This window comes from Gracilinanus agilis, chromosome 6, assembly GCF_016433145.1.
Source record: "Gracilinanus agilis isolate LMUSP501 chromosome 6, AgileGrace, whole genome shotgun sequence".
Classification (NCBI taxonomy): Eukaryota; Metazoa; Chordata; class Mammalia; order Didelphimorphia; family Didelphidae; genus Gracilinanus; species Gracilinanus agilis.
The window spans coordinates 152,632,077-152,655,898 of NC_058135.1; the positions used below are offsets into that span (position 1 = coordinate 152,632,077).

General features: G+C 33.3%; 1 protein-coding gene across 1 annotated transcript in view; it reads left to right on the forward strand.

Annotated features, from left to right (window-relative positions):
* Positions 1-23,822, forward strand: part of TECRL (trans-2,3-enoyl-CoA reductase like) — a 147,514-nt gene that overhangs the window by 110,660 nt on the left and 13,032 nt on the right. Inside the window, exons 5-8 of the mRNA XM_044681041.1 lie at positions 6,252-6,367; positions 14,419-14,524; positions 18,544-18,616; positions 20,709-20,752. Of these exons, the coding sequence (XP_044536976.1) occupies positions 6,252-6,367; positions 14,419-14,524; positions 18,544-18,616; positions 20,709-20,752 (339 nt within the window). The remainder of the gene's footprint in view (positions 1-6,251; positions 6,368-14,418; positions 14,525-18,543; positions 18,617-20,708; positions 20,753-23,822) is intronic.

Sequence of the window (23,822 nt, forward strand, 5' to 3'; positions counted from 1 at the left end):
TAGATGCAGTGAAACCTACTGATAAGAGAAAAGGGGCTGCTTCATCTCTTAAAGTTGGCCAATATTCTGATGACAATTCATTAGATGCTTCTGCTAATAAGGCCAACTAGAATTTCATTGATCGTTTCTTCCACACTCTCAGTAATAAAAGCCATGATAACATGAATGGCAATTCCAAAACATGAAATAGCCTCCTGACAATACAAGGTGATCTTAGTCTAAATTCACTATTTGCCACACAATTTATTGCGAGGAGAGAAATCAAATGATTGGAAAAGAGGTATAACTTGAAACCTCTGATATTTTATTGGGTTGTTGAGATCTTCACAATACATCTTGACAATCTAATGATTGTTTCTTTCATTTATCCATCTATTTAATAAATATTTAATAATCATCTACTGGGTGTTTATCAAAAACTTAGCAGATTCAGTTTTCTTAAGATTTTGTCTCTGTTCCTACAGAACTTTGAACATAATAAATGTTTTAAACAGAAGCATATAATCATGAGGCAATAATTCACTAGAGAGATATAAAAGAAAGTGTTGCATGTGTTTGCAACAAGTGTGGTGAGGGCTTCTCTTTGAATTGCACCTTACCATACTCATTTTGGACATCTTTGACTTCTTTCCCATGTCTAACATAAACTCCTCATTTTAATCACCTTGGAAGATCCAATCAGCCTTGGTACTAATACCTCATCAGTACTTTCTGTCCCTCTGCTAACAAGTAGAGCTATGAAATCCTTGATCTCACATTATGAGAAAAAAAAACAGAGAAGATATCTCCTCATTTCTCACCCCACTGAACTAATTTTGAAGATTTTAAAATTTTTTCTTCTATGTTCCTACAGCAGGAAACTTTTCCCCAGTTCCTCTCTCTTGTGCCTCGCCTGCAACCATAAGATTTTAAGTTCCTTGGATGCAGAAATTTCCTGGAGGGGCAGAACCAACAAAAAGATGGGGCAAAATAATTTTCTATCTAAAGAAAATTTAGAAGGTTGACAGGATGGGTTTATTTTACTGGAGTGAGAGTGGAGCATACTTCATCATAGGCAGCACCCTCACAATCCAACAATAGGTTTTGGAAGCAGTGAGTTAAGTGCTCTCAGCTCCAGAAAGTATGGCAGGGTACTTGGGAATAAATGGTCAGAAGGAGTTCCAGGAGACACTTTACCTGCACTTGGTGGAGGACTCTGTTAAATTGTCCATCCAAGTATCCGGGCTATATATCCAGAGCAAGGGGAGGGGTTAACACTCTAAAGCATGTGGCATCAGTGTGGCAAAGACCCTGGTAACAGTTGCAGGGTGGAAAAATGTACTCGTGGCCACTCACAAACAATAGCTCAGGTTGTAAGAGCAGTGCCTACAATGTTTTTAGATCATATCATAAAAACTGAAACTTATAGACCCTCAGAATTAGCCCTGAAAATAGAAAATTATAAAGTGCTCCCTCCAACCCCAGAGCAGAGTTGAACTTCAACACAAGACAGAAGACAAGAAAGAGACATGAGATAAAACAAATAAACAAATAAAAATCTGACCATAGAATGTTATCATGGTGACACGAAAAATCAATATAAAAACCCATAAGAGGACAATTGTGTCAAAAAAAGCTACATTCAAAATATCAAAGAAAATTTATGAATTGGTATCAGAATCAAAATGAATTACTAAAAGACTTAAAAGGCTTTAAAAATCAAATGAAAGAGGTAGAAGAAAAATAGGAAAAGAGATTGATGTGATAAATCCAAAAGAATCATGAAAAAAGTCAAGATCTTGGTAAAGAAGGATAAAAAATGGGGGAAAAAGATTTACAAAAATTCACTGAAGAAAAGAATTTATTATAATACTATATAATCCATTTGGGAAAATAGGCAAAGGAGGAGTCCTATCAATTGTTTTTTTTTTTTTAAAACCCTTACCTTCCGTCTTGGAGTCAATACTGTGTATTGGCTCCAAGGCAGAAGAGTGGTAAGGGTAGGCAATGGGGGTCAAGTGACTTGCCCAGGGTCACACAGCTGAGAAGGGTCTGAGGCCAGATTTGAACCTAGGACCTCCCGTCTCTAGGCCTGGCTCTCAAACCCCTGAGCTACTCAGCTGCCCCCTCAATTGTTTTTTAATGACACAAATATGGTACTGGTACCTAAATCAAGAGGAGCAAAAACAAGAGAAAGAAAACTATAGTTCCATTTCCTTAATGAATAGCAATGCAACAAACAACATATCAAAAAGTATATGCATCATGAAGAGTAGAATTTTTTAAAACAAATATTAATTTTTTTATAACTAATTGGAAAAAATAATATGTAAAAATTGATGTTGCTAATAATGCAGTTTAAACATTAAGAAAGAAAATTAACTAAGGAATTACCATTAATTTTTATTTATCCTTCATTGATTATTTCCCTGATGCTCATCTACTTTCTCTTATTATGCACCCTTTAATTCTTTTTATTTTTCTGATGTGATAGCTGTTTGTTAGGAGGTCTCTTACTCCATTTTCAGTTGTCCTAAATAATAACATGACAAACTTTTTAGGTGAATATATTGATAACAAATAATAATATAAATCTCTCTCTGCTACATTCATGTTCAATTATGAGCCTCTAATGGATCTTTTTGCTTTTGATTCTCTTAGGTTTCAAACTATGTCTTGATAATTCCTAAATTTATATAAATTGTGATTATGGAAGCCTTAAGCAAATAGGTAATCATCCTGACTTGAAATTATATAATTACCTGTGGGGATATTAATTCTTTTAAACTTATACTTGTTAATATGTTCTGCTTATAAAGTGTTCTGCATGATTTCTGTCCTCTTATTTTCCCTCATCGATTAAGGGGATATAATTTATTTAGCATATCTCACAGTCAATTTTTTTTAAAGTCATGTCAAACATATACTGGGACCTCAACAATTCTCAAATGGATAAAATCAGAAGAGTTGACCATGACTTTCCTATGACTGAAATCCTTGAAATAATTTTGAAATTATTTATTAATTGGCCATTAAAGACCTTCTAATGTGGTCAAATGATTTTTTGACAGCCAAAAGACTCTAACTCTTCAGGCTCAGATCTATATATACCACTTGAGAATTCATCACTCTGTCCCTCCCCTTGACATCCCAAGAAGTCTCTGACTGGCAAATAACCACTGTGGAGGTAGACTTAGGGGTCTTAACTCCTCCCTTATTAAGTCATCAGAGGAGGGATATGTCCTTGCTAGGACAAGGAAGCCAAAAGTCTGTTCTTTTATCATCTCCATGGCCAGACCACCATATTTTAAATGGATCAAAGTTCAACATGAGTGGTCTGCCTAAATCTTTCAGATGGGTCAGGTGTTACCATGCCTGAGGTAATGGAATCTAATGACTTCATAATAAATCAAGAAACAATAAGACAAAATCAAAAGAATGAAAAAATAGGGGAAATTTTGAAATACCTCACTAGGGAAAAATTGTCCCAGAAAATATATCCAGGAGAGACAATTTAAGAATCAACAAAATACCTGAAAGCTGTAATTTAAAAAAAAGATCTTGGATATCCTATTTCAAGAAATTATCAGGGAAACTACCATGATATCCTTGAACAAGGGAGTAAAATAGAAATTGAAAAATATATCAATCACCTCCTGAAAAGAGACCTAAAATAAAACATGTAGGGACTATTATAGACATATTTAAAAAAATAAAACCTCCCAATTGAAGGAAAAAGATCCAGGTTTTAATGGGAAGAATTCATTATTTGAAGAAAAGTGCTGGGAAAACTCAAAAATAGTATGTCAGAAACTAGCCACAGCACAACATCTCACTCCATATACCAAATTAAAATCAAAATGGACAACCAAGATTAGAAGCAAAACAACAAATTGGAAAAAAAAATTATGGCCGGTATTTCTGACAAAGTTCTCATTTCTCAAATATATAGAGAATTTACTCAATTTTATAATAATACAAATCATTTACCAATTGATAAAGGTCAAAGGATATGATCTGATGAAGAAATTAAAACTATCTGTAGTTACATGAAAAACGTTCCAAATCACTATTGATTAGAGAAATGCAAATTAAAATAACTCCGAGATACCACTTCACACCTATCAGATTGGTTAATAGGACCAGAAAGGAAAATTGTTACTATTCGAGAGAATATGGGAAATTTTGGACATTAATATAACACTGGTAGTGCTGTGATCTTATAACAACATTCTTGAGAGTAATATGGAACCATACCTAATGGGGCCATGAAACTATGTATAATCTTTGTTCAAGCAATATCACTCCACCAAGAGAACACGTATATAGTATTGGAAACATTATATGATGATCAAATTTGAAGGATTAAACTGTTATCAGTAAAACAAGGTCCCAAATAATTTGAAGGGACTCTTGATGAAAAATGCTATCTACAGCCAAAGAAGTAACTATTGGAGTCTGATTTCAAATCCAACCATGTCATTCTTCACTTTATTTCCTTCAGGAATTTTTTTTTTATTTGTGACATTTGTCTTCTTCCATGGCACTGGGGATATGGAAATATGTATTTCACTGGTATAACCTATATCAGAATCCATCCATAGAGAGACATGTGACAAAAAATTTATTAGCAGAGATGCCAAAAAGTAAAATAAAGTCTCCAAGCCAAAAAAGAAATAGGTCCTCTCTCAATAAAGCCAGATTCTGGTTAGCAACTGAAGACCACCAGCTTTATGAGTGGCCTCCTTTTATAGCTATATAGTTATAAAGAGGTGATGTCAGTAATGAAGCGGGTATCCAATTCAAGTCAATTGTCTGCATGTAATTGAAAAAGATGTAAAAGTTACAAAAAAAGGAAGAGGTAGCAGATATATTTTATTTTTCTCCAAATGGGTAAAATGGGCAGAGGATGAAAAGTCAAAATAAGAAAAGACATTTCATTGACTAGAGCTTTCCAAAAGGGAAATGGTCTTCAAGAAACTGATGGATGGACATTTTTCAATTATGTGATAGAAAAATTACTTATTAATGTATTGGTTTAAATATATGGCTTCAGGAATTCCCTTTAATTCTGAGATTCTTTGCATAATATGTAGATTAATTACATGTAATAAAGTGAAAACATAAAATAATATTTAGGTGATTTATGAAAATTAATACTCTTCATTTTGAGCCTAATTTATAAGAAAAGATCAACAGGAAATAGAGAAAATGATTTTCACTTTCAAGGCATGTGGAAAAACCATCAGAAAGTTGTGAGAAAAAATAAGCCAAGAATAAAAAACATTGAGAAGTTATATCTGCTTTAATAAAAGTTTATGTGTTGATGAAATTTCCAGTTCATCAAGCTCCCTCCTCAAATTTTAACTTTGCATAGGGCTTTATGGCCAGAGGATTATGTAAATCTAAGGATTGTGAAAGCAGGAACTGTTTCATTTTGTTTTTAAATCTGGAGAAGATAGTATAGTGCTTTGTACATAGTGCATTCTCAATAAATGTTCTTGAATTGAATTATATATTTTATCCTTGGCAGATCCCCAAACTTTCAATTCAATTAAAAAATGCTTATTAAATGTGAAGTATTTTCAAAAACTCATGGTAAATATCAGTAGTTTTAGACCGACTTTCAGAAATAAGTTAATGAGTACAAAAAAAAAAAAACAAAAAAAACTTTGTTGCTGCAACAATAATGAGAATTATAGGCATAGGCAACCGCTTCAGGATAGGAATAGGAGTTAGGAATACTTTCAAAGACTTTCCTACCCCCACTTCTGAGGAATATTAATATAGTCTAGGTGAAATAGAATCATGAGATCATTGATTAGAACGAGAAGTAACCTGAGGTCCAGAGGTGTCACTTTCCCAATTCCAGAGGAAACAGATTCAAATGTATTCGGAAAATGTTTACTAAAATATATAAAAATACAATACAACACAGATGATGTTAATTTGTAGCTGAATTTTGGGTTTACTTTAGAGTTTGACACCACTGATTACTCTAATTCTTTAATTTTATAAAGGAGACCAAGTCCCCAGTAAGAATAAGTGAGGTGGGCTAGGTCCATCCAGAATTAAAATCAGAACCAGGACTTAAATTAAAGTCATCTGAGTCCAATCCCAGTATACTTTCTACCTCACTAATTTCTCCCTATAGTATCATTTCACATCTTTTTTACACACACATACATAAAAACACATACACAATCTGTAAGTGGAGCTTTTAAAAAAATACAAGACAAAAAAATACAATACTTTTTTTTTTTAATTTCCAGGTTTTTCTGGCTGAATATGCTGGACCTCTGCTAATCTACCTTCTCTTTTACATGCGGCTGACATATATTTATGATGCAAAGGAGAGTACCAGAAGATTGCGCCACCCAGTGGTACAGTAAGTGATCTACCAGGGAGGCAGAGAATGAAGGAATTGATGCAAAGCCCAGATGTGCAGATCAGTGAATCAGACATTTATTAAAATATTCTTTCTACATGATGTGAAAGACACTGCATATATCCATTTTTAAAGAAAAAGCTCATGCTATACCCACAGACTGGCATGAACTATTATAACTAACGCCATTTTTAAAGAGAATTCATTCTTTTTGTTATCAGTGATACAGATGGAATACTCTTCTTAAAATGAAAATCTTAAAAGGGCTGTGATTTATCAGACTAAAATTAAGAGTGCTGATCCATCACTAGCTAGCTAGATTGATAGATGGTTGTTTATTTAAATACAGTGTTACCTATCTTTATAACTCTGGAGGCAAAGTCCAATTCAAAAATAAAACAGGCGATATTTATTATACTTAGTTTAAGTGAGTCAAATCTTAACAGATAGAAGTACATGTAGGAAAATGTACAGCATGAAGGAATATTTCAATGTGGTCGATAAACTAAGGGGTAAAACCTTTTCAACTTAGGAATAAGGCACTTTAGTACTGATTAATTTAAATATATATATTCTTAGAGCTGCTTTTCTAGTAGTGGTCATTTACCCTGGTCAGTTATTAAATCATCCATTTTTCTATGTGATTCATGGCCTATCCTGATGAGAAGCAATGTAATTGAGGATTCTATGCATAAAGAATGGGAGAAGGGAGCAAAGGAGAAGAGTATTGCTTGTTTTCTTCAAGGTGAGGTGCAATGATACACATAGAGATTAAACGCAGAATATTTAAAAGTACTTATTATTTATTTTTACCATTAAAAAATTAATTCAAATTTCCTTCCCTCTTTCCATTCCTCTTCCATACTCCAAAAAGGAAAATTTTTCTTTTAAATGCAAAATCAGGCAAAATACATTTCCAAAATGTAATAAAAATGTAAAAAGTTAAAAATTTATATTTCAATTTGTACTCTGAGTTCATCAGTTCTCTCTCTAGAGGTGGATAACATTTTTTTTCACCATAATTTCTTTGCAACTGTCTTGGATAATTGTCTTGATTAGAACACCCAAGTCATTCACAGTTGATCATGATTACAATATTGCTTTTACTACATACATACTATGTATGTAGAGTTGCCTTAGAAACAGACCAACAGATGAGCATTTCCTTTCCTTTGGCCCCCTCTTTAAAAAGTTTGCCCATCACTGACCTAGAGGATGGTAGGTAGAAAAACAAAGAACTCTTTCAGTGTATTCCTACTTAAGTTTTGTCTTACTTTTTAACCATTTGGGTTCTCTCAATTCAAGTCAAAATATTATTCTTCCGAGAAAATCAAATTAAAAAATAAACATTGGAAAGTTTACCTTCTCTCTATCATGTTTATCAACATCCTTTACACGTGTAGAGTTCTTAGATATTATTTAGGCTTCTTTTTTATGCAACATAGCTGAAAAAATATTTATTTTTATTGTGGTCTTGTTTTCCTCTTAAGTTTCAACTCATTCCAGTTTTTAGCTCTTCTGAAATTATTTTTCACAAGAATATGCTATAGTTTTGCACTTATACTCCATGACTAAGAAAAAAAACCCAACTAAACTTCTCATGGTCAGAAACTTTGTTGTTTTTATCTTTTTATTCTGTATCTATCTTAGTGCCTTGTATCTAGTGAGATCTTTTTTTGAAACTCTTAACTTCTAGATTAGATTAACTTCTAGACCATTCTAGATCTTTCCAAATGCTAGTGTATTCACCCACCTAAAATTACTTGCATTTACTTGTTTTTGTCCATGTAATATCTTTTCCAAAAGTGTAAGCTCTCTGAGTTCAGAGACCACTAATATTAGCATAGTCCCTTCCACAGAAATAGCATTTAGTATTCTGAAAACTATTGAACTAAATGGGGAAAAAGAAGAAAGGAAGGAAAGAAGCATTTGTTAAGGGTCCACTATTTTAAGTACTTTACAATTACTATTTCATTTGATCTTCACAACAACTTTGGGAGCCAGGTGCTATTATTATTCACTTTTTACAGATGAGGAAACAGAGGCAAAGAATATTTATGTGACTTCTTCAGCACCATCTATATCAGAAGTATCCTAGGCTGTATTTGAACTCACATCTTCTTGACTCCAGCCCAATATTCCATACGCAATGATGGAGAACCACTAACTGCATCTAGGCACAAAAAGAAAGTTAATTATGGAGAATATTATATATTACAAGGACACCTATATTATTTCTAAATCATTAACCATTTCCAAAGCATCTTGTTCATTAGAAGAAATCTATACTTTGATTTTATGCATTGTTTTAAAATTTTATCTTCCCTTTATGCTGAATAAATATCACTTGGAATGGGTTGTTATTATATTATGTATTACATGACAAGCTTGAATACAATTTTACCCTTAAGAATGTGTGTGTATAGTTATTTAATGGAAATGGAGGGAGATGTCATTTATTTTGAGATTTTAAGCAGACAGTATGCCAGAAAGAGAAATTGAGCAATTAGGAGAATCATATGAGGGCAAAGATGATGAATGCAATTTTGAACATGAGCTTGTGACAGAAGCAGGATAATCATGTGTATTTGTCTAGTAGAGTTTTGGAAATACATGATTTGAAACTCAGCATATAGTTCACAATTCAAAATATTGATTTTGAAGTTATTTGCATAGAAGTGACAGCTTGAAGGGTTTAAGTGAGGCTTCCAAGGAAGATAATGTGTAGTGAAAAAGGGGCAAAGAGCAGAATTGAGGGTTGCCTACGTAAAGAAAATGAGTATCTCCAAAGGAATCTTTATAAAGTAAAAAGCAGAACTAAGAGGAAATTGTGTCAAATCAAGGAAGCAGAGAATTTTGAGAAAAAAAGGCTGTATTGCAATGTCAAATACTCGAAAGTGTTCAAAGAAAGTAAGTAGTGAGAAAAGGACATTTAATTTGCAGATTAGCAAGTAATTGACAACTTTCAGATCATAGACTTAATAGATTTTGGTGCCGGGGGCAAAAACAATATTATATGATTAAAGAAGTCCGAAATGGAAGCTCTGAAGAACACAACACCAGTAAAATTTGACAATGAAAGAAAGCAAAGGAAAATGTTAGCTTGAGAGATTATCAGTATTTGGTTTTCTGTGGGGGAATAAGTGGTTTTTTTTTGTTTGTTTATTTTTTAGTTTAACATTGAAGTAATGAAGTAATGCAAATGATTATAGGCAGAGGGAAAGGAGCTAGCTGGTGGATTAAAAAATATGAAGATGGAGCAGAGAGAGTTGATAAATAAAAATACCTGATGATCAATGAAAATCACAGATTTAAAGATGAAGGAAATTTTGTGTTCATCAATAAAATTCCTTCATTTTATAAATAAGTTAATAAGGTTGAAAGAGTTTATATAATTTGTCCAGAGTCACAAAGCTATATGGTTTTGGAGACAGATTGGAATTTAGGACTTCTTGATTTGAATACTAATGTTTAGGAAAATATGAAATACCCTCTTGCCACATTGATATGGATCAATTCCTGTATGTGTGTCCATAATACATGGTGGGACGGAGGAAGATATCTGGGGGAGAGGAGGAGCTATCTCAAGAGGTGAATTGCTATTCTTAATGGAGATACATAGAGATAGAGAGAGGCAGAGACAGAAACAGGGAGACAGAGATAGAGAGAGAGAAAGTGACAGAGAAGGAGAAACAGAGAGACAGAGACAGAGAGAGATAGAGAAAAAGAAACAAATAGAGAGGGAGAGAGAGGGAGAGAAAGAGAGAGAGAGACAGAGATAGAGTCAGGGGGAGGGGAGGAAAGAAAGAAAGAGAAGAAAAGAGAAACATAGACAAAAGAGGGAAATCAAGGCTCAGGGGAAAGTCTTGTCCCTTCTCAAAAGCATGTTTTGCTTCTTCCCATAATTTGCTCTCTTTCTTATTACTTTTTCTTTCTTCTTTTACTCCCTCACATTTTACTTCCCTGTTGGGTAAGATGGATTTCTGTTCCCAACTTATTTTGTATATATTCCTCTCTCTTTAAACCAGTCAAATTGTAGCAATGAATCTCATTTCCCCCTCAAATGTAAAAATTCTTCTTTGTATGCCTTTTTTGTATGAAATAATTTCCCTCATTCTTCTTTCCCTTTCCCTCTTTTCCCAGTAAATCCCTGTTTCTCATTTTTCTTTTCTTATTGGGTGATATCCCAGTATAACCTGGGGAGTTAGGTGGCATCGAGAATAGAGTGCCGTAGTAAGGAAGACTTCAGATCTGGCCTCAGACACTAGCTTTGTAATTCTGTGAAAATCATTTAACCCTGTTTGCCTCAGTTTACTCATGCATAAAATAAGCTAGAGAAAAAATGGCAAATCTTTGCCAAGAAAACTTCTAATGTATTCATGAAAAGTTGTACACAACTGAAAATGACTAAACAATAAAACAACATAATTAACTCATGTTAAGGGTTAAAATAGGGGCTTTGACAAAATGAAAGAGCAGTTTTTAATAATTTAAGTTTTAATGAGAATATAATAGAGTCGTAAGTTAATGTTATCCCTTTAAGCCAGAGAAAAGAAAACTTCTAGCAGCTTCTAATAATTAATTTAGTTTCCTACCTAAAAAATACCTCTATCTACCTATAACTGCCTATAACTGCTACTAATGAATGCCATTAGAGAAAGTCCAGCTGATCACCTTTCAGCTCAGCTCACCAGGCCGAATATATATCTTAACCACCAACTAATCACCAATTCACATCACCAGCAACCAACTCCCAATGAACAACCCACACTCAGCCACCAACTTCCTGGCAACTGCCAACCCTAACTATCAGCAACTGACAGGCCAACCAACCAACCCTCAGCCCCTTTTATAACCTCCTTCTAACTCACTTCCCGTCTCTATGGTTCCTCCTTCCTGTCTCTATTGTTTCTCCTTCCCATCTCTATGGTTTCTATTTCCTGTCACTGTGGGCTGTTTAACTCCTACACATCTCTATGGTAAAAGGACCTCCAGGTCCCCAGTTAAATTAGAAGATAGGGATTAAGAACTCCCTTTTACAATCATAACCATGCTTTTTGCCAATGTAGACTCCTTCTAAATACCACAATAATGATAAATTTCTTGGGAATTGCATGCATGCATCATCATCATCATCATCATCATCATCCCATAGAGGAATGTAAACAATTTAACCTCATTCTTCTATGAATTTTTGGCTCATGTTTTGTAAAAATTCTATTCTTCTTTATCCCCTGTGATAACTAATGGTGCATAGGAATGTAAGCACTAATTAATTTATAATTATCTTTTAAAAGTTCTGCTGATAAGTACAAAATCATCTTCTGTTCAATGAAGTGGTATTTGTACTAATTATAAAACTAACTTATTCACTTCTTTTTATTTGCCTCTCCAGTTATGTTTGTGTCATCCTGTCATTTAGCATCAAGCTCTCTTTTATTTCTAATAAGCGTGTCTAGGTTGATATTCTTAATCTTCTGCAGTATGATCATTTTTCAGTCATTAGACAAGGATCTCAGGTTTAGATTATCAATATTTAAGCTATTGTTTATAAATTTATCTAGACACTATATAATTAATGATGCCCTTTTCTACCATTATGCTATGATCCCCATGAGAATACAAGAAACTGAGGAACATTTTATATTTCTTCTATTTTGGGGGTTGACATGGCCAAAAAAATTTTTACCAAATGACCAGTGTATTGCTTTTCTTCTACTCCTTACACAGATATGTTCTTTTAAAATTTATTTAGTTCAAATTATTTTCTGATGTTAGTTTCTTAAGTGACATTTCTAGAAACTTCCTCCTGCACACATCAGAGATTTGAAATTAGATAACAAAAGTGTTGACTCTACTTTCAGAATGTTAGGAAAGAAAAACTTATTACAATACAATTTACAGATCATTTCCATTTTCATATGTTTTTTTAATCCTTCCAGTTTTATCCTTAAAAACTCTCTTAAAATATAAATACTCCCTTAAATATGTTGCTCTCCAATCTTTCAACTCACTTTTCACTGTATCACTTGTCATTCATCTTATGAGCCTCTTCATAATTAATTAGGATTGTCTTTTGAAAGCAAACATGTTATTGCTGAGTCCACATTCAAAGGATTTCCAATGTGGTAGAAAGTACTATAGTACAGGTACTCTAATAGCATAGACTTTGAGAACCCTGAGACACCTGTGTGCCATAAACTAGGACTATGAGCCATTCATCATACTGTGTCCAGAATAATCTTTTTAAAGATCTAATCATACCACCTTTTCCTGCTTTAAAATCTTCAATGGCACCATATTACCTATAAATTAAAAATACAATCTCCTTAGCTTGGGGCTTAACCATTCTTCCATTTGATTCCTACTTGCCTTTCAAATTTTATCTGATATTACTTCCATTCTTATATTTTTGACCAGAGGAACCAATAGTCACTACATCTACACTAGTTCTTCCTTCCATCTATATTTCCTGAAATGTCCTCTATCTTCATTCTTCTCCTCCCTTTCCCGCATAGAAAAATTGGGCTTTCTTAATTTTTGTTTTTGTTTCTTTTTTCAATTATTTGTCTTCTTGGACATGGGCATCTCCTCTAAGAAGAAAAAGAGAAGCAGGAACTACAACATTAAAGGCAGTCAATCATTCTCGAAATACCCATCTACCTAGCTTACTGTTGGGTTATCTGTGATCCAGGAAAGAAAAACAAAGAGTTGAGGTTTACATGGTCTGGAATCTAGTTCAGAGTTAAAGACCAGTTAGAATTTGGGGAAAGGAAAATTCCGTTCAGTACCAATCAAATGACTAAAATAAATGCCTCCTAACAAGGACAAGAAAAAGCTACAGGACAGATAAAAAGTACTTGGAGAACAATTCAGAATACCCACATATTGGAATGGAACTGGAAAGAAGAGAAGAGAGGGTAAATAAGAGAAGCAGTGGAAAGAGAATTCCAGTTCATTTAATGTGAGCCCCTCATTTTAAAGATAAAACTATTGAACTTCAGGGAAGTTGTGTTCAGGGTCATGAAAGTAGGAAGATGTACACCAAAATCCAACAATCCTGAAAACATTTTTCTCCCTTGATGATATTTACATAAAATCAGCAACAATGTCGTACCAGAAATCAATGGCATCCTTTAATAAAATAAATTCTTAGTGGAAGACGAATGCTTCAACTTATAAATACAATAAAGTTACTAAATAATTTGTTTTACTGATTTAAGTACTTATTCTTTGATGTCAGAATATTGACGACGGTATTAGAAACTTTACACATTAGATACCTTTTCCATTCTGTCCCCCAAAGTGAATGGCTCCTCAGTGAGAAAGGCAGTCAGTCTCCTCTTCACTCTAGGAGGCAAATCAGAAGTACTGATTATATTTCCACCATCCTCAAAAAAATCAATCTAATAAATGCTGAATCTGTCACTCTAGTCTAGTGTAACAGAACCCCTGACAAGCCCCGGCTGCTGTCACAATGAATTAATAAGGTAAAGAACAAAACAAAGATGACTCTGACTCCATAGGAAATGAGAGGCAAACTCCTCTTCCTCCCTCCATCAGTGGCCCTTGCTAAAGGCCAAACAAACCATTTCAGAAGCTATTCTGAACATTATAAAATGTCAAATGCATCCTGAATGTGTTCTCAAGATTTTTTTTTTAGGCATCTAAGTTGTCTATTCAAAACTTGAGGCATTTTGATATACATCCATTTGCAGTTCTCATATTGATGGCTAGCACTGAGACAGCTGTGTCCTAACTAATTTATGCCTGGGTATATCAGCTAGGTTGCAGTGTAACAGATGCAATGACTGCTATAAAATTTATTATGTTTTTCTCATCTAGGAAATTTTAGAAAGAATAACTTGTTAACCAAGACTGCCACTATACTTCAAGTTATGGCTCCTGAGAACTAGGGCTTTTCAAATGACAGGAGACTGTAATGGACTGAAAAGATGTGTTATATGCAAAGTAAATCAGAATATAAAAGAGGCATGAAAGTAGGATCTTCATACATCTTAATTTTTCTTTTTGTCTCATTTTCTTTACAGCTTGGCCTGTTTCTGCCACTGTTTACACTATGCCCGCTATCTTCTAGAAACATTATTTGTTCATAAGCTTTCTGGAGAACACACACCTCTGAAAAATTTGATAAAGGTGAGAATGAATACCCCTCGCAATTTTGTTTTTGTTTTTCATTTGCTGGAGTTTGTTTTTGTTAAAAGGAAAAAATAATAACTGCACATTTTAGGATATCTGCAGAATTTAATGGGAAGAAACTGTCTTTTTTCCTTAAACTAGATACTCTTTACTGGTATATTCACAAACCTAAAAAAGATTTATGACTAACACATCTCTAGCAGAGTAACATATATCATTACTTAGATGAGATTTCATTCTAGGTTTGCATTATATATTTGGACAGCTGTACAATGATCACAGGCTCCAAGAAAGAGAGACGCTGACAAGTTCTATGTATAAATACACGACAAAACAAAACTGAATAAAAGAGAGAAACAGTATTTGTAAAGCTGCATGGGCAGATAGGTGAAAAAAGAATATTTTGAATGTCTTTTATAAATATGATTTGATAAAAATATGAATAACAATAGATAGTAGGGAGACTTTTCTCTGAATTTGCAAAGTCTCATGATAGATGGCACTGTGGTATCTTATTGGAAGCCTGGGAGCTAAAATCCTGATCACTAGGAGCAATTAAGTAAACATATAGTACTTTTCAAAAGAATGTAGCTATGTCTCCATGATGCCCAAATATTCAACAGATAGTATAGATTTTATTTAATTTAATTAATAAATATAGTTGGTTTCATCTATTTTTTATTTTATTTAACTGTAATATAATAATTGTTATTTCCTCATTTAACTGTAATATAATAATAATTATAATTATCCTCAGTATTTTACTAAGGTCTTTGGCCATCAGGGAGTTAGTGCTTTAAGGTTCTCTCCTAAATTTCAAGAAATCAGTTAGCTACAGGATGTTGAAATGGAGAAGTTCCCTTTGTAACCCCAATTCCTAGAGTCCTCTTTCACTGTCTTCTACCCATCAGCTCCCTCCCTTATAGAGAAGCTGGCTTCTGCTTTTTCTTTTTTACAGAATGGTGGAGAAGGGATAATTGACTTGTAGAATGATTTTTTTCCTTATGTTTATAAAAGGAGTTTTAAAATGCCTATGGCTAAGGATATCTTCTTAGTATATAGCCCTCCCTTTCACAGGACATCTCGACTGGACAAATCAAGGACTACCACCTGGTTTCTAGTGCTAGAGCTAAGAGGGAAGAAATGTGTTCCTGGTTACTGAGCTAGAGAAATAAATTATTTTACTCATTTAAAAAAAACAATACTGACAGTTTTTTTTAAAAAAATACTTAAAGTAGTTTGTCAGCTAACAAATCTTTGGGGAACTGGCTCGGGAACCTAATCATGATTTTTATCGTGATTTCTTCAGATAGAAGTATCTTTGGAACATGACTTGTAAATAGATGGGATGGTGAAAATTATTGGATCTGGCTGGTAATTCACAATCTAGAAATGCCTCAAAAGGTAATAGTCTGAATGTTAGGTTCGTTTTAAAGTATTCTAGATGTAAATTTTTGAGAAGAGTGAAGAGAAATATAAATTGATGACGATGATGATGGCAATCACAAGAAATTACTTTTATGAACAAATCTGATATCAGTTGTTTTTGTTTAGTCAACTATTCCCACCCCCCAAAATGGGTTTTTTTAGGATCTATTTAAGATTTCAGTAATTAAGAATCTTATCATCTCTAATGAAGTCTTTCATAGGTTGGTGAGTAAACAACTGTATTTTGAATCAGGAAGACTCAAATCCCAGCTCTACTATATCCTGGCTAAGTGATAATGGGCAACTCTAAGCTACAAAAGAGATACTAACCTACACTGATTGATAAAGGGAGGTTCCTCATCTGGGAGTTCCTCATATCAATGAAATCAATGAAATCACAAGCCTAGTCCCAAAACTTAACATCTTTAATCAAACTATGTGCCAGTAAATAAATTCTATTTCATTTATAAAATATTCATTAACCATGTAAATATGTTCCAGAGTCTTTTCAAAACAGTGGCAATTAAAATTAGCAGGTCATTCATTGAAATATTATTATCGTACTGAATTTTATTTATCTCATGAATTTCACACTAATGTAAATGGGAGGTTTTTCAAAATTTATATAAATATATTATATACATTTACTTTTATACACATATTTGTATACATGTTTGTGCATATATACATATGTAATATATAAAAATTGTATGCATGTGTAAAATATTAGAACTAAACACATAGATTTAAGTATAATAATTTGTTGAGGGTTCAATGAATATTCAGAGATGAAATTCATTTAAAATATTACATATTGGGGGCAGCTGGGTAGCTCAGTGGACTGAGAGCCAGGCTTAGAGACGAGAGGTCCTAGGTTCAAATCTGGCCTCAGACACTTCCCAGCTGTGTGACCCTGGGCAAGTCACTTGACCCCCATTGCCTACCCTTACCACTCTTCTGCCTTGGAGCCAATACACAGTATTGATTCCAAGACGGAAGGTAAGGGTTTTAAATAAAATTTTTTAAAATATTCCATATTGTATTTACTCCAATTCATAAGCATTGTCATAGTATCAATTTTTTTACTGAATAATTTCTCCCCAAACATATCATTATAAAATTCCCCAAGTTCTTCAAAGAATTAATAAAACTTTTGAATTAATTCATTATTAAATTAAGAAGATATAATTTATTACTAAATACATAGAATTTCTTAAATTCATATTCTACAGTATATGTTTTTTTAATTAACTGTGTAATGTGAACTAGTATCATTATTTTCTACCCTAAATTCTCTTTTTTAGAACCATATGTTAGCAATAATAATAATTCAAAATTTATGAAATTCTTACTATGTGCCAGGAACTGTCTTAAGTGCTATACAATTTGATCCTCACAACATTGAAAAGTATATGTCTTTATTATCCCTAATTTAAAGGTTAGGAAACTAAGGCAGATAGTAGAAATTTTTTTTTTCTCCTTTTTCTAAACTGTTGGCTAGTATAATCATATTTCACTTATTTGTAGGTAATATACCAGGCAGCCTCAGCTATCTAGAACATCATTAAAAAACTCAAAGTTTAAAACTTTCAATATCAAAATAAAAGGTCTCTGAGCAACCAAAAGAAGTACCACAAAATGAAGCTACCAATGTCAAGTCAGAAGATCTTTATTCTTATTTTAGACATAATTTGAACCAGTTTTTCTATCTGGTTTCACAGTCCAAAGGAAACTAGAAAAATTAAATCTCTTAATAGAGGAGAATCATGCTAGACTAATAACAGCAAGAAATATTCATAGATTTGAATCTGGAAAGGACACCAGAAGTCACATAGTCCCACTCTCATATCTACCCTTAAGGAAACAGAGTTCCACCTTTGTCAAGTGACTTACCTGAAATTACAATTACACAGCTAATAAAAGATAGCTGGGAATCAAACTCAGATAGTCAACTCAAAAGCCAATGCTCTTTCCATTACATTATGCTATATCCCAGGAGGAACAGTGTGTGTGTGTGTGTGTGTGTGTGTGTGTGTGTGTGTGTGTGTGTGTTTCTTAAATAAATACCTGATCTAGTTTCAAATCTAGTCTTAGACACAAGTCACTTAACCCCAATTGTCTCGTGTTTGCTACTCTTCTGCTTTGGAATCACTACCTGATTTGGGTACAACAAATTATCAATATTGAGGAAAGAGTATGAAATATTTTAATTCATCATGAGTCAAGAACAATGATATTTGCCTTTTTTTGATGAATTGAATCATATATCATTAACCTTTTATAAGAACTTTTCTGATGCCAGTCTAAAAAATATTGTTGAATATTTACCGTGTAATTGATTTTCTGCTAAGATATAAATTGTTTACTTTATTATTATCAGTACTACAACTCAATTCTAAATATGAAATGACATTTTACTTTTTTAAATCATCCAAGGATTAAAAACAAATTCACTAATGATAAAGAAGCCTTTGAAAGTTACCTTCAGGACATGAAGTTTGGAATTATATGTCTGAAAATAATATGATAGTATAATTTCAAATGTTTAATTTAATTATATTTCAAATATATTTGTGTTTTCATTATAGGGATGTGCCTTTTACTGGGGATTCACCTCTTGGATTGCATACTACATTAATCACCCTCGGTACACACCACCATGTATGTAGCACTTAATTAAAATCAGAGATTTCTTTTTGAGTTAATTTTTAGTTATGCATAGTAATGATGAACAAAACTCATGAATAATCCAAAAAATATCATTTCAGTCCACATGTTCCACCAATGAAAATGTTTACCAGAGCAGCTAACAAGAGGGGATTAAATAAGAATGAAGAAGGAAAAATAGTGAAAAATACCCTTCTTTCCCTCTTCTTCCTCCTCTTATTACTCCTTGAAAGGAGATAGAATGTGATAAAATATGCAAACGTCACAGTATATGAAGAGAAACGCATCTGAATACCACACAGCCTTCTGTCTATCATTGACATATTATATTAATTATCCTCAGAGCCTACAATATGTGCAATCCTAAAACTATTGATAGGTATAGGTATAAATAAAAATGTATTGATGCAATGATAGACGCAGATACATATATACATGCATGCATACAAATATGTCAATACATAAAGAGATTTTGAGTTAATCAGAATGTGAACTCCTGAGGTGGGAAATCCTTTCACTGATAATGATTACAGTCTATCTATAAATAACAGTCTTAAAGAGTTTCCCAGGCATCAAAGAGCCAGAGATAAGTGCTGATGCTCTAGTACCACTGCCTCAGTCTTCCTAATTCTAATTCCAATATTCACCCAGCTATGCCTTCTCTCTTCTTTCTTTCACTATGGTGTGTGTGTCTATGTATGTAAATAGATAGACAGATACATAGACAGACAGACAGAGAGACAGATAGACAGACAGATAGAGATATAGATATGTACAATGACAGCCATGGAGTTAGAAAGTCCAGGTTTCAAGACCATTCTCTAATGCATGATGATAAGCATGGAAAAAGTGTACAAATGTCTACCTTCAAAGTCATATATGAATTGCCAATCTATCTCAGTGAAGGGGATTTTCACAATGAGAACAGTTCCACACATTCATAAAAATTATGTATTTATATGGTAATAATATGGATATAATAAATATATCCATACATATATTCTTTATATACATGCATATAAATATGTATATGCAGATAAATCTATAGAGTCATATATAAATCACAGAGTGAATATTATATTGACACATAATTACATATAGCACATGTAATTAACTTACCAATTATATTTACTCGTTTTTTCTTCTCTCCACTCATTTGATACAGAAGAAAAAACAAAAATATGATTTAAAAAAATGGAAACCTTTACACTTCAAAGGACAAGTTCACATCTAGGAAAGGAGAGGTATTTCCCATGAGCCTAGCATCTATGGTGAATCTCAGGGCAAAGAAATTTAACAAAATGTGCATTCATAGATGAAAATTTGCACATGGGAAAGTACGTTGTAATAAAACAGATGCTTGTAAAGAGACATTTAAATAAAACAGACTTCAACATTCTTTTAAAGATTGTTGTTTAAATTTAGTCTTCAGTAAATAGTCATAAAATAAAATAAAAGTCTAGTCTTGAACCACAAAGACACTGGTGACATAATGCTATTATTTCAGGAAGGAAGACCTGCATTGATCTCTCATTTTGACACATATTATGTGACCTTGAACAGTTAACTTCTATGAGTCACAGACAATTGGAGGTCTGTAAGTTATAGACAAGTTACAATCAAGGAGAAGCTTACATCCTGGAAAAGCCCTAAAATGATAAAATCATAGGTCCTCCTGTTGGTATTAGTGATCACATAGCCAGATAAATTAGACATTTCTGTGTATTTGTACTGATCTTCTAATGGAGTGTCTAGCTACCACAGATTCCTTTTTTAGGGGAATGATGATAAAGTGGTGGCAGCTCTTGGATCTATGGTTTCATTGCTATCAAGAACTACCAGTGTTAAAATTCCTTCTGCCAATTGAGCAACAATTAATATGCAATTCATAGTCTTAGAAAGGGACCTAGGGACATTGGGAATTTAATCAATTTGTTTAGGGTCACATGATCAATACATGTCAGAAATGGGATTTGAACTCAGATCTTTCTGACCCTGAGGTTGACTTTCTAGTCACTGTCCCCTGCGACCTCTCTGATTAATGTTCACATAAATATGAAAATTTTCCATTTTTCCTATTTTCTAGCATATGGAAACAGGCAAATCACAGTTTCTGTCCTCAATTTTTTGGTATGTATGAAATGTCTTTTGAATATTACTTGTTTAAGTTCTGATAATTTTGAAGAATTTGTTTTACTTGAAGAAAACTAGAACACAAAGCATAGAAGCAATTAATTGGAACTTGATGTAATAAAAAATAGGAATGAAAAATAGTATAATGTCAGAATAATTCCTAATTTGACTTTTATGGGAAATTATAGAATACCTTTAATGGCCCCAAACTTCTCCATGATTACTTAGTTCTATTTCAAAATATGGCAAGATTCTGTGAGGTACAATAAGTTACATTTAAAATTGCTTAAAATTTTATTTTAACCTCCTTAATATAACCATAATCCTTTCCTACTTTTTTCTCAGTACTTTCTTTTTTTATTTTTTGCTTGACTGCATTTTTATTATAAGATTTTTTGTGGTTGTTGTTAAAAGAAAAGTTTTGGAGAGGAAATATTTCCCAAATCAGATTTTAAAAAAATAATAAATGTAACATTTAAATGTAATAATTAAAGGAATAAGTGGATGCTATTTTGTTATATGAAAGGAATAAGGAAAATGTTTAATAATTAATTTTGATGTATCAAAGCTAATTATAAAAAGCCTCCTGTTTTATGTAACCTTAACTTTTGATCATGTTTTAAAAAATGGTGAATATTATTACTGGATCTTAGAAAAATGGATTATATAGATGGATCTTAGAGACAGTACGAATGGAGGAAGGATTGTATGCCCAGGCTTAAACTGTTTATAGTTGGTAAGGGAGAAAGCAAGCTCTCCTCTCACAGTTGTTTTCGGTATAATCTATGCCTCTCCTCCCCAACAAGCTTGATTGAATAAACTTCTCAGTTATCCTCTTCTAACAGTTTGCCCAGGCAGGGAACCCCTGAGAGGTTGTGTGGATGGGTGACCTCTCTAGGTCCCTACCTGAGGTTGGATTAGTTGTTGACAAGGGCTATTGATTACCTATTGGATAACGTTATAATCTGACTGCATATTGATCTCCCCTTCCCAAGGGCTTTGGTATAATAACCACTCAGGAAAGGTACTTGATGATAAACTCTGTATTGAATCTATTGATGGGGTAAGGAAACAAGGTAGTAGGATTGAGGATTCAGGAACCCTATTGCTAATTAATTGGCTATTAATCTAATCAAGGTCTGGCAATTACTAGGTTGTAGACACAGGAGGTTCTTCACTCTCTCACTAACTCTGACCTGGCTTGGCCACAGCCAAGCCAGAGATTAGGGAAGGCTATTTGATGATGTTGATTGATGAATCAGTAAACTCTTTCAGCTCTGCTAACAATGATGTTGATTGATCACTAGCTCTCAGTAGGTTTACAGATCACAGGTTTCAGGCCTACCCTTTCACCCTTCTCCTCCCACCTTCCCAAGTCCCTGCCTCAATCTGAGTTTCCTTGTGTTGTCACTTGAGGGTATTTATAAGGCTGGGGCCAACTGCTTTTTGCCCTTGGCTCACAGCACTTGGGGACATTCTGAGATTTTCAACTGCCAGTCCTGTCATTCAAAGTGGCATCTATCTTGTCCCAGATAATGATTTTAACAATCACTAATACTATACAATTTGGTAACAAATTAATGTGATTATCCATTATTGTAACACAAAAAGAAGCAAAGATTTTTACTTAATTTTTTGCTTTTGTTACTGTTGTTCCTTTAAGATTGACTTGCATTAGGTTAGAAGAACCAAAAAAAATTTTTCCTGGGGGAAAAAAATTGAACTAGGGGATTCCTGCTTCCATGAGAGTATATAGTCAACCCTTGATTAACTATACCAAGCATGGTTCAAAACAAGTGAGCGCTGAAACCTCAGAAAACAATTTCTTACCAGATGTTTCAAGCTCTGCTTCAACTCAGCCCTAATCTTCCCTTGTCTCCTTTTGTTTAAGTGGTTTGATTACAGATTTAATGATTTTTAATTGACTACCAACAACTTCCTTGTTTTGATCCACTGGTTATTGAGTTAAGCTTCCAGATTAGCCCTATGTGTTCCTGGCCCTGATGTTCTGCCACTCAAACACACCCAAGCACTCCCATATTTTTGGCTACTTTTCTGCTCCTATTAGTTATGTGTGTGCATGCATGCTTTTTAGAGTGTTTGTGTATGCAAATGTAATATTAATCGATTTAGCCTAAACAAAACAGAATTTAAAAATATATTGACTATGCATATATAGACATACATATATAAACAAACATCTTGAAACCAAGTAAAATAAAAATCCAATAATTTGGATGGTTCCCTATTTATTTCTTTAACCTGCTTTCTTCTTTTTTTCACTATGAATACTTGGGTCTATCTTTTCAAATTTCCTGTAGGAAAGAGCTTCAATAAGTATTCATTTCTCTGCAATCTTTTCAACCTCTCCTTAGCTCTTAAATCCTTCTTCTTCCAACAGTAATTATACTGAGGTCTCACTTAGTCTAAAGAAATCTTCCCTCAGTCTTCTTAAACCCTCGAATTCAAATGTTCTTTCCTTCATTTTACCAGAGTTCTCTTACACTGGCAACTTCCATTTCCTTAGAAGTCTTTTGCCACTTAGTCCATTATGATTTAGCTTCTCTTATTACTGTTGAACTGAATATATATTCTTGATTCTACACACCAATTATCTCTGCATTATATATCATTGTTGATCCTTCCTCTCCTTTAAACCCTATGTTCCTGTCTTCTCATTGTTGTCTTCTGCTTTTTCCTCATTAACCTAACCTCCTTACCTGATATATATTTATATATATATATATATATATATATATATATAGCTTCCTAATACTATTTTTAACATTATTCTCTCTATCTCTGTCTCTCATTTAACTTTATTATTTCTTTTATTTTAACTCTGATGATAACTCCAAGACTTCTATCTTATCATTATCTCTCTCCCCCAAGTTTCAGTACCATCATTCCAAAGATTAATAAGCATTTTACCCAGATGTCTCTGCAAAAATTTTAACTTAATCTCAGTACCCTAACTGGAACTTATCATTTCCTCAAATCAGTTCATCCTACTGATTTCCTGATTTTTTCCTAATGATGTCCTAGCACATCCAAGTACAAAACTTTA